The 15,290-nt window shown below is 34.2% G+C and overlaps 1 protein-coding gene across 1 annotated transcript; it reads left to right on the top strand.

The window, feature by feature from the left end:
* Positions 1–2,854: 2,854 nt before the first annotated feature.
* Positions 2,855–14,513, top strand: wfikkn1 (WAP, follistatin/kazal, immunoglobulin, kunitz and netrin domain containing 1). Its single transcript, XM_028442050.1, has 2 exons — positions 2,855–3,106; positions 12,978–14,513. The coding sequence occupies exons 1-2, from the start codon at positions 2,855–2,857 to the stop codon at positions 14,511–14,513; spliced, it is 1,788 nt and encodes a 595-aa protein (XP_028297851.1).
* The last annotated feature ends 777 nt before the right edge of the window (positions 14,514–15,290 follow it).

Raw genomic sequence — 15,290 nt, 5'->3', positions numbered from 1 at the left:
TATCTGACACGCTTAACATTTACAGAACAAAATTGAATTATATAAATGTATTATGTAACTAATTATTCTTATTATTATTATTAATAATAATAATAATATATTTCTGTATTTTTATATTAATTTAAGACAAATATTGTTAATTGCACTTTATATTTGAAACAAGAAATATGAAAAATTATAATAGATTTCATTTGATTTCTATTAAAAACACAAATAGGAATAAATGCAGTTTGTTAATTGCAAAATATGAAATATGAAAGAACATAATACTTATTTTATTTGTGTTTATTTGATTTTTTCAATGAAAAGATGTACCTTGGCTCAAAAAAGGTTGAAAAACACTGATTTACTACAGTTATTGATGTTTTTTTCTGTCATTTTTTACTTTCTCTTGCGGGGCAAATTCGAACCTCCAAAGGGCCAGATTTGGCCCCCGTGCCTTGAGTTTCACACTCGTGCTTTAACACTAATCAAAGTGATGGTGGGAAAGAGCCGGGGCACTTTTTGTCCCCTTTGTCCACCCTTAATGTGTCTGGGGGTGAGGTGCGGTGGGGCCTCTCTATATTAGACTTTTACATAAAACAGGCTCGATGGCCGGGGTCCGTGAATGCAGCACGGTCAGAAGTCACGCAGGGGTTGCGGGTCACCTCCTCGGATGAAAAGATGCGGGGAGCCGCATGTCAGGGGCCCCCGGGCCGGGGGAGGAAGAGCAAAGCGGAGGAAGAAAACGAGTTCTCTTTCCCACCTGACCGAGGCATCTCTGAGCTCAGCGTCAATGAGTGAATTGACCCACGTCTAGACACGCAGGATGTAAACAGCGCGTGTTTGTTGGTCAGAGACGTGACTGGACACGCCCCCCAAACCCCACATGGCGCCATGAAGTCAAACACCCACACATAAAAAAACAGCATGTTCTGTATCATTGTTAAAAATGTGTAAACATGAAAAATAAATCTAAATGTTAAATCTTAATCTGAATGATAAATCTAAATATTGAATTTAAATCTAAATGTCAAATGTAAATCTAAAATTATGTCTCAAATGAAAGTAAAAATAGCTAAATGTGAGGAAAGTTCAAATTATGTTGGCTATGAAAAAGTCATTCGGCACCCCATAGATGTGTTGGTGCTTGACTAACTGTTATGGGCGGGGCCTCGTGATTGACAGGCGCTGACCTGTCCACTTCTATAATTTGTAAACATTTAGCTTTACACCTAGGGACCGATTTACATTTAGATTTAGATGTAACAATTGGATTTAAATTAAATAGTTAGATTTAACTTTTACCTTTAAAATTAGATTAATCGTTTAGATTTAGATTTAACATTTAGATTTAACATTTACATTTACCGTAGATTTAATATTGATGTTTCCATTTATTTTTCATGCGTACATATTTTTAACAATGATATAGATAGATTGCATGAATTTCTGTCTCAAATGAAAGAAAAAAAAAATAGCTAAATGTGAGGAAAATGAGCTAAATGGTCAAAATATGTTGGCTAGGAAAAAAGTGACCTACTTTTTACATTTGGCACCCCATATTTAGATTTAGATTTAACCATTAGATTTAGATTTAACCATTAGATTTAGATTTAACATTTAGATTTATAATAATAATTAATGCTGCAAGCAGCGCTGAACGGGCCCTCACAACATGTCGGGGTGTGGCAGAAATTTGAAAGTGTTGAGACGTAGCTGACCATTTTCAAGGATTATATCACAAACTTTCCTTCAATGTTCTGTGCAAATATAATGTCTCTGATTTCCTTTTACCAATAGGTGGCGCTATGACTATGAATGACGGTTGGGTTAAACCATAACTGGAGGAGCTTGATTGGTTTCTGTGTGGGTATAAAACAGATGTAAATTATTAGACAATAAGGTTACATTGTGAGTTTGTGGTAGAAAGAAATAACAGCACTTATAACTCAGATCAGGGAAATCCTCAGTGTACTGAAGTAATAGTTCTTCAGTACACTAGAATTTTGACTGTAGAGAGTGATGATGTCATCAGTCCAAGCTGGGAGCCAATACAGATTTCAAGGGGCGCTATTGAGTCATTTTGCCATTCACGTGCGCAATTCCCCAAAAATATCAAAATTTTCACCAGTGCGTTAAAATTTTCATGAGTTTTTGAAGGTGTTAAGGCCCTTAAAAATTCGATCATTTCGCCGTAAATAAAATAATGATAATAAAAACGAGGTGCATTACAATAGGGTCCTACGCACCATTGTGCTCGGGCCCTGAATATAATACATACATTTATATCGCGCTTTTTTTAAGGACTCAAAGCTGCTTTACAGAATACAGAAAAAAAAAAAAAAAAACTTTTACATTTAGATTTACATTTAACATTTAGATTTAACAAAACGTACAAGCCGGTAAAAGCAGGAGGAACGCGCGCGTGTCTCCGTGCGCACAGGGAACAAGTTTTGTTTCCTTTGATGTTTACAATGTTTGTCCAGTTGCTTGGCGCTTCGTAAAAGTTTCAGCCAGTGGTGGAGTATGGAGGAGGGGGCAGGGGTGGGGGGGTCAGAGGGGGTCAGGGGGGGCCTGCCCTTTCCACCTCCATTCACTCCCTGTGTGAAAGGCTGAGGTTGCGTCTTTCTCTCTCATTGTGCTGCTGCTCTGTGCGTCGCTGCTTGGGAAACTCCGGATTTGGACAAATATGACGGATATTTAATGCTTGACGTACAGATAAAGTCTGTTTTGCGTTGGATTATTGCGTTTCCCCCTGTGCGCACTCATGCGTTTTGCGCACACGTGTGCGAAATGTGATTCGCTACCACAGGAGTCATCCTTTGAGGAGTCAAATGAGGAATGGAAATACTACTGACACCAAAGAGCAACAATGCGTGAGGTTCCTGAGAAACTGGTGGATGATGAAAGACAGATAAGAGACACGAGCTGGAATAATAAACCAATCAAATGGACACACGTGTGTTTGTTGATACTATTGGTTTGTCGTTTCCTTAAAGTTTCTTTGTGCGCAAGCGTGGCAGAAGTGAGAGAGAAACACGAAGGCTTTTGTCCCAACAAACTCAACTCAAACCTTTGGGTCGATGCGCAGAGCACCTGTGAGAGGGAGTGCGACGTGGATGAGGTGAACTTTGCTTATTTCCAATGGCACTAAAAATATCTAAACATTAAACAAACAATGATATTTAAATGCTCAACAGTTTTGACAACAACGACCTTTAGTAAGCCCAAAACCTGCTGTGCACACCATTGAACAGAGGTTCTCAACCTTGGGGCCAGGGCCCCATTTGGGGTCGCGAAAACCTGGGCCGATGCCCTCAAGAATATCTTTTTAACAATTTGACTTCTACATCAATTTTCAACGCACATTTTCCCCACTTTCAAGACATTTGCAGCACTTATAAACCATTTCCACCACTTTCCCACCTAACGTTGCATATGTCAACCCATTACTGTCACGTTTAATCTCTTTTCACCATATTTCATGCTTACAATTTAACCACATTCACCATTTGTTATGCTCATTATTTGCCAGTTCAAGCTATTTTTTCCTACTTTTTAAGTTGCATTTTAGTTTTTAGGGTCTTATGATAGCCTTTAAAAAAATAATCCAACATTTTTACATTTTTGTACCTTTCTATAGCCTTACCTCCAAATTGACTTGTTTTTCATATTTTTCATGCCTTACTGTATTTTAACCCCAATTTAAATGTTATCACATTTGAACTACTTTTTAAGGTCTTATGATAGCCTCATCTAAAAATAATAAATAAATAAAAAATCCAACATTTTTCCATTTTTATGCTTTACTATAGCCTTAACTCTGATTTTATTAGTTTTTCCAATTTTTCTTTTTTTCATGCCTTACTGCGTTTTAACCCCAATTTAAGTGTTTTCATCACATCTGCACTAGTTTTTAGGGTCTTATGATAGCCTCATCTAAAAAAAAAAAAGAAAAAATCAAAATTTTTTTCATTTTTATGCCTTACTATAGCCTTACTTGTGATTTTAGGTGTTTTTCCAAATTTTTCATGCCTTACTGCGTTTTAACCTCAGTTTAAGTGTGTTCATCACATTTGTACTAGTTTTTAGGGTCTTATGATAGCCTAATCTAAAAAAAATAAAAAAAAAAATAAATACATTTTTTACATTTTTCCGTTTTTATGCCTTACTATAGCCTTACCTTCGATTTTAGGTGTTTTTCAATTTTTTCTCATTTTTCAAGTCTTACTGCGTTTTAAACCCACTTTAAGTGTGTTCATCACATCTGCACTAGTTTTTAGGATCTTATGATAGCCTAATCTAAAAAAAATGAAAATTTTTTTTTTTACATTTTTCCGTTTTTATGCCTTACTATAGCCTTACCTCCGACTTTAGGTGTTTTTGCAAATTTTTCAAGCCTTAATGCGTTTTAACCCCACTTTAAGTGTTTTCAGCACTTTTAAACTAGTTTTTAGGGTCTTATGAAAGCCTCATTTAATAAAAGAAACAAAAAAAAAGAAATTCCAACATTTTTATGCCTTTCGATAGCCTTACCTTCGATTTTCGGTGTTTTTCAATTTTTTCTCATTTTTCATGTCTTACTGTGTTTTAACCCCAATTTATGTGTGTTCATCACATCTGCACTAGTTTTTAGGGTCTTATGCTAGCCTAATCTAAAAAAAAAAAATTTTTTACATTTTTCCGTTTTTATGCCTTACTATAGCCTTACCTCCGACTTTAGGTGTTTTTCAATTTTTTCTCATTTTTCATGTCTTACTGCGTTTTAACCCCAATTTATGTGTGTTCATCACATCTGCACTAGTTTTTAGGGTCTTATGATAGCCTAATCTAAAAAAAATACAAAAATAAATTTTTTACATTTTTCCGTTTTTATGCTTTACTGTAGCCTTACCTTCGATTTTAGGTGTTTTTCAATTTTTTCTCATTTTTCATGTCTTACTGCGTTTTAACCCCAATTTATTTATGTGTGTTCATCACATCTGCACTAGTTTTTAGGGTCTTATGATAGCCTAATCTAAAAAAAATAAAAGAATAAATTTTTTACATTTTTCTGTTTTTATGCTTTACTATAGCCTTACCTTCGATTTTAGGTGTTTTTCAATTTTTTCTCATTTTTCATGTCTTACTGCGTTTTAACCCCAATTTATGTGTGTTCATCACATCTGCACTAGTTTTTAGGGTCTTATGATAGCCTAATCCAAAAAAAAAAATAATAATAAAAATTTTTTTTTTTTTAAATTTTTCCGTTTTTATGCCTTACTATATAGCCTTACCTTCGATTTTAGGTGTTTTTCAATTTTTTCTCATTTTTCATGTCTTACTGTGTTTTAACCCCAATTTATGTGTGTTCATCACATCTGCACTAGTTTTTAGGGTCTTATGATACCCTAATCTAAAAAAAAAAAATAAATAAATAAATTCATTTTTTACATTTTTCCGTTTTTATGCCTTACTATAGCCTTACCTCCGACTTTAGGTGTTTTTGCAAATTTTTCATGCCTTACTGCGTTTTAGCCCCACTTTAAGTGTTTTCAGCACATTTAAACTAGTTTTCAGGGTCTTATGATAGCCTAATCTAGAAAAAAAAAATTTTTTTTTTTACATTTTTCCGTTTTTATGCCTTACTATATTGCCTTACATTCGATTTTAGGTGTTTTTCAATTGTTTCTCATTTTTCATGCCTTACCGCGTTTTAAACCCACTTTAAGTGTGTTCATCACATCTGCACTAGTTTTCAGGATCTTATCTAAAAAAAAAAAAAAAAATCTAAATTTTTTTCATTTTTATGCCTTACTATAGCCTTACTTGTGATTTTAGGTGTTTTTCCAAATTTTTCATGCCTTACTGCGTTTTAACCTCAGTTTAAGTGTGTTCATCACATTTGTACTAGTTTTTAGGGTCTTATGATAGCCTAATCTAAAAAAAATAAAAAAATAAATAAATACATTTTTTACATTTTTCCGTTTTTATGCCTTACTATAGCCTTACCTTCGATTTTAGGTGTTTTTCAATTTTTTCTCATTTTTCAAGTCTTACTGCGTTTTAAACCCACTTTAAGTGTGTTCATCACATCTGCACTAGTTTTTAGGATCTTATGATAGCCTAATCTAAAAAAAATGAAAAATTTTTTTTTTACATTTTTCCGTTTTTATGCTTTACTGTAGCCTTACCTTCGATTTTAGGTGTTTTTCAATTTTTTCTCATTTTTCATGTCTTACTGCGTTTTAACCCCAATTTATGTGTGTTCATCACATCTGCACTAGTTTTTAGGGTCTTTTGATAGCCTAATCTAAAAAAAATACAAAATAAATTTTTTACATTTTTCTGTTTTTATGCTTTACTATAGCCTTACCTTCGATTTTAGGTGTTTTTCAATTTTTTCTCATTTTTCATGCCTTACCGCGTTTTAAACCCACTTTAAGTGTGTTCATCACATCTGCACTAGTTTTCAGGATCTTATCTAAAAAATAAAAAATAAAATTTTTTTTTTTACATTTTTCCGTTTTTATGCCTTACTATAGCCTTACCTTCGATTTTCGGTGTTTTTCAATTTTTTCCTCATTTTTCATGTCTTATTGCGTTTTAACCCCAATTTATGTGTGTTCATCACATCTGCACTAGTTTTTAGGGTCTTATGATAGCCTAATCTAAAAAAAATAAAAGAATAAATTTTTTTACATTTTTCTGTTTTTATGCTTTACTATAGCCTTACCTTCGATTTTAGGTGTTTTTCAATTTTTTCTCATTTTTCATGTCTTACTGCGTTTTAACCCCAATTTATGTGTGTTCATCACATCTGCACTAGTTTTTAGGGTCTTATGATAGCCTAATCTAAAAAAAATAAATAAATAAATAAATTCATTTTTTACATTTTTCCGTTTTTATGCCTTACTATATAGCCTTACCTTCGATTTTAGGTGTTTTTCAATTTTTTCTCATTTTTCATGTCTTACTGTGTTTTAACCCCAATTTATGTGTGTTCATCACATCTGCACTAGTTTTTAGGGTCTTATGATACCCTAATCTAAAAAAAATAAATAAATAAATAAATTCATTTTTTACATTTTTCCTGTTGTATGCCTTACTATAGCCTTACCTCCGACTTTAGGTGTTTTTGCAAATTTTTCATGCCTTACTGCGTTTTAGCCCCACTTTAAGTGTTTTCAGCACATTTAAACTAGTTTTCAGGGTCTTATGATAGCCTAATCTAGAAAAAAAAAATTTTTTTTTTACATTTTTCCGTTTTTATGCCTTACTATATTGCCTTACATTCGATTTTAGGTGTTTTTCAATTGTTTCTCATTTTTCATGCCTTACCGCGTTTTAAACCCACTTTAAGTGTGTTCATCACATCTGCACTAGTTTTCAGGATCTTATCTAAAAAAAAAAAAAAAAAAAAAAAAAATTTTTTTTACATTTTTCCGTTTTTATTTCTTACTATAGCCTTACCTTCGATTTTCGGTGTTTTTCAATTTTTTCTCATTTTTCATGTCTTATTGCGTTTTAACCCCAATTTATGTGTGTTCATCACATCTGCACTAGTTTTTAGGGTCTTATATAGCCAAATCTAAAAAAAATAAAAAAATAATTTTTTTACATTTTTCCGTTTTTATGCCTTACTATAGCCTTACCTTCGATTTTAGGTGTTTTTCAATTTTTTCTCATTTTTCATGTCTTACTGTGTTTTAACCCCAATTTATGTGTGTTCATCACATCTGCACTAGTTTTTAGGGTCTTTTGATAGCCTAATCTAAAAAAAATACAAAAATAAATTTTTTACATTTTTCCGTTTTATGCTTTACTATAGCCTTACCTTCGATTTTAGGTGTTTTTCAATTTTTTCTCATTTTTCATGCCTTACCGCGTTTTAAACCCACTTTAAGTGTGTTCATCACATCTGCACTAGTTTTTAGGGTCTTATGATAGCCTAATCTAAAAAAAATAAAAGAATAAATTTTTTACATTTTTCTGTTTTTATGCTTTACTATAGCCTTACCTTCGATTTTTGGTGTTTTTCAATTTTTTCTCATTTTTCATGTCTTACTGCGTTTTAACCCCAATTTATGTGTGTTCATCACATCTGCACTAGTTTTTAGGGTCTTTTGATAGCCTAATCTAAAAAAAATAAAAAAATTTTTTTTTTACATTTTTCCGTTTTTATGCCTTACTTATAGCCTTACCTTCGATTTTAGGTGTTTTTCAGTTTTTTCTCATTTTTCATGTCTTACTGTGTTTTAACCCCAATTTATGTGTGTTCATCACATCTGCACTAGTTTTTAGGGTCTTATGATACCCTAATCTAAAAAAAATAAAAAAATAATTTTTTTACATTTTTTACATTTTTCCGTTTTTATGCCTTACTATAGCCTTACCTCCGACCTTAGGTGTTTTTGCAAATTTTTCATGCCTTACTGCGTTTTAGCCCCACTTTAAGTGTTTTCAGCACATTTAAACTAGTTTTCAGGGTCTTATGATAGCCTAATCTAGAAAAAAAAATTTTTTTTTTTTTACATTTTTCCGTTTTTATGCCTTACTATATTGCCTTACATTCGATTTTAGGTGTTTTTCAATTTTTTCTCATTTTTCATGTCTTACCGCGTTTAAACCCACTTTAAGTGTGTTCATCACATCTGCACTAGCTTTCAGGATCTTATCTAAAAAAAAAAAAAAAATTTTTACATTTTTCCGTTTTTATTTCTTACTATAGCCTTACTTTCGATTTTCGGTGTTTTTCAATTTTTTCTCATTTTTCATGTCTTACTGCGTTTAAACCCACTTTAAGTGTGTTCATCACATCTGCACTAGCTTTCAGGATCTTATCTAAAAAAAAAAAAAAATATTTTTACATTTTTCCGTTTTTATTTCTTACTATAGCCTTACTTTCGATTTTCGGTGTTTTTCAATTTTTTCTCATTTTTCATGTCTTACTGTGTTTTAACCCCAATTTATGTGTTCATCACATCTGCACTAGTTTTTAGGGTCTTTTGATAGCCTAATCTAAAAAAAATACAAAAATAAATTTTTTACATTTTTCCGTTTTTATGCTTTACTATAGCCTTACCTTCGATTTTAGGTGTTTTTCAATTTTTTCTCATTTTTCATGTCTTACTGTGTTTTAACCCCAATTTATGTGTTCATCACATCTGCACTAGTTTTTAGGGTTTTATGATAGCCTAATCTAAAAAAAATAATAAATTTTTTTTTTTTTTTTTTACATTTTTCCGTTTTTATGCCTTACTATAGCCTTACCTCCGACTTTAGGTGTTTTTGCAAATTTTTCATGCCTTACTGCGTTTTAGCCCCACTTTAAGTGTTTTCAGCACATTTAAACTAGTTTTCAGGGTCTTATGATAGCCTAATCTAGAAAAAAAAAAAAATTTTTTTTACATTTTTCTGTTTTTATGCCTTACTATATAGCCTTACATTCGATTTTAGGTGTTTTTCAATTTTTTCTCATTTTTCATGCCTTACTGCGTTTTAAACCCACTTTAAGTGTGTTCATCACATCTGCACTAGTTTTCAGGATCTTATCTAAAAAAAAAAAAAAAAGAATTTTTTTACATTTTTCTGTTTTTATGCCTTACTATAGCCTTACCTTCGATTTTCGGTGTTTTTCAATTTTTTCTCATTTTTCATGTCTTACTGCGTTTTACCCCCAATTTATGTGTTCATCACATCTGCACTAGTTTTTAGGGTCTTTTGATAGCCTAATCTAAAAAAAATACAAAAATAAATTTTTTACATTTTTCCGTTTTTATGCTTTACTATAGCCTTACCTTCGATTTTAGGTGTTTTTCAATTTTTTCTCATTTTTCATGCCTTACTGCGTTTTAAACCCACTTTAAGTGTGTTCATCACATCTGCACTAGTTTTCAGGATCTTATCTAAAAAAAAAAAAAAAAAGAATTTTTTTTACATTTTTCTGTTTTTATGCCTTACTATAGCCTTACCTTCGATTTTCGGTGTTTTTCAATTTTTTCTCATTTTTCATGTCTTACTGCGTTTTAACCCCAATTTATGTGTTCATCACATCTGCACTAGTTTTTAGGGTCTTATGATAGCCTAATCTAAAAAAAATAAAAAAATTTTTTTTTTACATTTTTCCGTTTTTATGCCTTACTATAGCCTTACCTCCGATTTTAGGTGTTTTTCAATTTTTTCTCATTTTTCATGTCTTACTGCGTTTTAACCCCAATTTATGTGTTCATCACATCTGCACTAGTTTTCAGGGTCTTATGATAGCCTAATCTAAAAAAAATAAAAAAAATAATTTTTTTTACATTTTTCCGTTTTTATGCTTTACTATAGCCTTACCTTCGATTTTAGGTGTTTTTCAATTTTTTCTCATTTTTCATGTCTTACTGCGTTTTAACCCCAATTTATGTGTTCATCACATCTGCACTAGTTTTTAGGGTCCTATGATAGCCTAATCTAAAAAAAATAAAAAATAAATTTTTTTACATTTTTCCGTTTTTATGCCTTACTATATAGCCTTACCTTCGATTTTAGGTGTTTTTCAATTTTTTCTCATTTTTCATGTCTTACTGTGTTTTAACCCCAATTTATGTGTGTTCATCACATCTGCACTAGTTTTTAGGGTCTTATGATAGCCTAATCTAAAAAAAATAAAAAAAATTTTTTTTTACATTTTTCCGTTTTTATGCCTTACTATAGCCTTACCTTCGATTTTAGGTGTTTTTCAATTTTTTCTCATTTTTCATGTCTTACTGCGTTTTAACCCCAATTTATGTGTTCATCACATCTGCACTAGTTTTTAGGGTCCTATGATAGCCTAATCTAAAAAAAATTAAAAAAAATTTTTTTTACATTTTTCCGTTTTTATGCCTTACTTATAGCCTTACCTCCGACTTTAAGTGTTTTTGCAAATTTTTCAAGCCTTGATGCATTTTAACCCCACTTTAAGTGTTTTCAGCACATTTAAACTAGTTTTTAGGGTCTTATGAAAGCCTCATTTAAATAAAAAAAAGAAAAAAGAAATTCCAACATTTTTATGCCTAACTAGCCTTACCTTCGATTTTAGGTGTTTTTCATTTTTTTTTCATGCCTTACTGCGTTTTAACCCCAATTTATGTGTTCATCACATCTGCACTAGTTTTTAGGGTCTTATGATTGCCTCATCTAAAAAAAAAAGAAAAAATCTAAAAATTTTTTACATCTGCACTAGTTTTTAGGATCTTATCTAAAAAAAAAATAAAAAAAATTAAAAAATAAATTTTTTGCATTTTTTCGTTTTTATGCCTTACTATATAGCCTTACCTCCGACTTTAGGTGTTTTTGCAAATTTTTCAAGCTTTACTGCGTTTTAGCCCCACTTTAAGTGTTTTCAGCACATTTAAACTAGTTTTTAGGGTCTTATGATAGCCTCATTTAATAAAAGAAACAAAAAAAAAAAAAAGAAATTTCAACATTTTTATGCCTTACTTTAGCCTTACCTTCGATTTTAGGTGTTTTTCAATTTTTTCTCATTTTTCATGTCTAACTGCGTTTTAACCCCAATTTATGTGTTCATCACATCTGCACTAGTTTCTAGGGTCTTATGATAGCCTAATCTAAAAAAAATAAAAAAATAAATTTTTTACATTTTTCCGTTTTTATGCCTTACTATAGCCTTACCTTCGATTTTAGGTGTTTTTCAATTTTTTCTCATTTTTCATGTCTTACTGTGTTTTAACCCCAATTTATGTGTGTTCATCACATCTGCACTAGTTTTGAGGATCTTATCTAAAAAAATAAAATAAAATTTTTTTTTTACATTTTTCCGTTTTTATGCCTTACTATAGCCTTACCTCCGACTTTAAGTGTTTTTGCAAATTTTTCAAGCCTTGATGCATTTTAACCCCACTTTAAGTGTTTTCAGCACATTTAAACTAGTTTTTAGGGCCTTATCAAAGCCTCATTTAAATAAAAAAAAGAAAAAAGAAATTCCAACATTTTTATGCCTAACTAGCCTTACATTCGATTTTAGGTGTTTTAAAATTTTTTCTCATTTTTCATGTCTTACTGCGTTTTAAACCCACTTTAAGTGTGTTCATCACATCTGCACTAGTTTTTAGGATCTTATCTAAAAATTTTTTTACATTTTTCCGTTTTTATGCCTTACTATAGCCTTACCTTCGACTTTCGGTGTTTTTGCAAGTTTTTCAAGCTTTACTGCGTTTTAGCCCCACTTTAAGTGTTTTCAGCACATTTAAACTAGTTTTTAGGGTCTTATGAAAGCCTCATTTAATAAAAGAAACAAAAAAAAAAAAAAGAAATTTCAACATTTTTATGCCTTACTTTCGATTTTTGGTGTTTTTCAATTTTTTCTCATTTTTCATGTCTTACTGCGTTTTAACCCCAATTTATGTGTTCATCACATCTGCACTAGTTTTTAGGGTATTATGATAGCCTAATCTAAAAAAAATAAAAAAAATCCATCATTTTTATGCCTTACTATAACCTTACCTCCGATTTCATTAGTTTTTCAAATTTTTTATTTTTTTTATGCCTTTTTGCGTTTTAACCCCAGTTTAAGCGTGTTCATCACATTTAAACTAGTTTTTAGGGTTATTATGAAAGCCTCTTTAAAAAAAAAAAAAAAAAGAAAAAAGAAATTCCAACATTTTTATGCCTTACCATAGCCTTACCTCCGATTTTAGGTGTTTTTCCAAATTTTTCATGCCTTATTGCGTTTTAACCCCAGTGTAAGTGTTTTCACCACATTTAAACTAGTTTTTAGGGTCTTCCATCCATCCATCCACTTTCATACCCGCTTATTCCTGTTTAACAGGGTCCCGGGGGTCTGCCGGTGCCAATTTCCGGCTCTCATAGGGCGCTGGGCGGGGGTACACCCTGGACAGGGCGCCAGTTAAATAAGATAAATCATCATCAAAATAAGTCTAATGAACTTTACTATTAGTAGCAAAAAATAACCAAGTTTGTTCAACTTTTTTTTTATTGTAAGTTAATTACTAAATGTGTTGTGTTTGTAGGACTGTGCAGACTTTGAGAAATGCTGCACCAACGTGTGCGGCTTCAACAGTTGCGTCGCTGCCCGTTTCTCCGATGGCACCCCAGCTCAGCCGCATGGTTGGGGAGGCACAGGGGACGCCACCGCCCCCTCCACGGCCACCTGTGAGGGTTTCATCTGCAGCCAGCAGGGAGCCATCTGCGACATCTGGGAAGGACAGCCCATCTGCAAGTGCCAGGACCGCTGTGAGAAGGAGCCCAACTTCACCTGCGCCTCTGACGGCCTCACCTACTTCAACCGCTGCTACATGGACGCCGAGGCCTGCATCCGGGGGGTGACTTTAACCGTTGTGCCTTGTCGTTTTTACCTGGCTGGGCCTCAAACCAGTCCACTGCCGCAAGATACTACAGTTCTTCCCACTCCAACGTCCTCCCAGCAGGACCCCATGGCGCCCACGCTTTACTCCAACCCTCACCACCAATCCATTTACGTAGGTGGCACCGTTAACTTCCACTGTGACGTCATCGGCGTCCCCAGACCCGACGTGACATGGGAAAAGCAGAGTGGGAGGCGCGAGCGGCTGGTGATGAGACCCGACCAGATGTACGGCAACGTGGTCATCACCAATATTGGACAGCTGGTGATCTACAACGCCCAGGTGTGGGACACGGGCATCTACACCTGCATTGCCAGGAACTCAGTGGGAGTCCTTCGTGCAGATTACCCGCTGTCCGTCATCCGGAGAGCCGACGACGACTTCTCGGACGACCCCGAGATGCCAATGGGGCGGCCCTTCTCTCCGGCGGACTGCTTGACGGAAGTGGACCTGCGGGTGTGCAGCGCAGAGCGCCACGTGGACTGGTACTACGACAGCAAGCTGGGCTCCTGCATCACCTTCAGCAATGGAGGCTGTGAGGACAGTCGCAACAAATTTGAGACGTACGAGGAGTGTAAAGCGTCTTGCCAAAGGGAAGGGATGGGCGTCTGTTCCCTACCCGCCGTCCAGGGTCCCTGCAAAAGCTGGGAGGCCCGTTATGCCTGGAATCCTGTCATGAAACAGTGCCAGGCCTTTGCGTACGGCGGCTGCCACGGCAACGCCAACAGCTTCAGCACCAAAAAGGAATGTGAATCAAACTGTCCGCAAGCCAAACGAAAGCCCTGCAAGACATGCAAAACGAAAGGCAAGATGATCCCCAACCTGTGTCGCAGCGACTTCGCAATTGTGGGACGGCTGACGGAGCTGGTGGAGGACCTGGACTCTGGGTTAGCTCGTTTTAGCCTGGAAGAGGTGCTGAGGGATGAAAAGATGGGCTTGAGCTTCTTTAATACCAAACATCTGGAGGTGACCATCGCCAAAATTGACTGGAGCTGCCCCTGCCCCAACATCACAGTGGAGGACAACCCCCTGCTGGTGATGGGAGTGGTGCATGATGGGATGGCCATCGTCCAGTCTGACAGTTACGTCAAAGCCATCCCAGAGCGGAGACTCAAGAGACTGCGTGACGTTCTGAGAAAAAAGTCATGTGATGAAGACATGGCTAAGACTGAACAGGAATGAAGAACTTTATTGACAACAAAAACAATAAAACAGTAAATACTTAGACTTAATAAGTTGCTTTCAAGAAGCTGAGAATTTCAAGCCCACTTTTGCAAATTTTTCTGCAACTACACCAAACTTGCCATATTATAACCTATTTCCATCACTTTTTCTTGTCATATTTTTGCTCCTTGTATTGCATTTTTGCTTTTCTGTACATTTTTCGACTTTCAAGACACTTTTGGCACTTATAAACCCTTTCTTTGGGCAAGACACTGAACCCTAAATTGCTCCCAGTGGTTGACCAACATCTTGCATGGCAGCTCAGTCTCATTGGTGTGTGAATGAGTTGATATTGTAAAGTGTTTTGGGACTACTTCAGTGTCGGTATAAAAGCGCTATATAAATCAAGTCCATTTACCATTTCCACCACTTTTCCATTTCTTGCTTATTTTTTGCCAATTTAACCACATTCACCATTTGTCATGCCTATTATTTGACAGTTCAAAGCCAATATTGACACTTTTGAGTTTATTTTTGGTTAATTTTACCCTTTTTTTTGCAACTACACAAACCTTTCTATATTTTAACCTGTTTTTAATCACATATTTTTGCTCCTTTTAATGCATTTTTGCTACAGTACTCCCATTTCTTAAAGTTTAAATACCTTCTCTGCATATTTTTTTTCCACTTTCAAGACATTTTCTGCACCTATAAACCATTTTTCTTACCTTTACCACTTTTTCTGTCCATTGTTGGCCACTCTAATTTGCTGACATGTCAAAACATATCAGGAGA

The sequence above is a fragment of the Gouania willdenowi genome, chromosome 1, assembly GCF_900634775.1.
Source record: "Gouania willdenowi chromosome 1, fGouWil2.1, whole genome shotgun sequence".
Taxonomy (NCBI): Eukaryota; Metazoa; Chordata; class Actinopteri; order Blenniiformes; family Gobiesocidae; genus Gouania; species Gouania willdenowi.
This window is presented reverse-complemented; position numbering and strand designations above follow the sequence as displayed.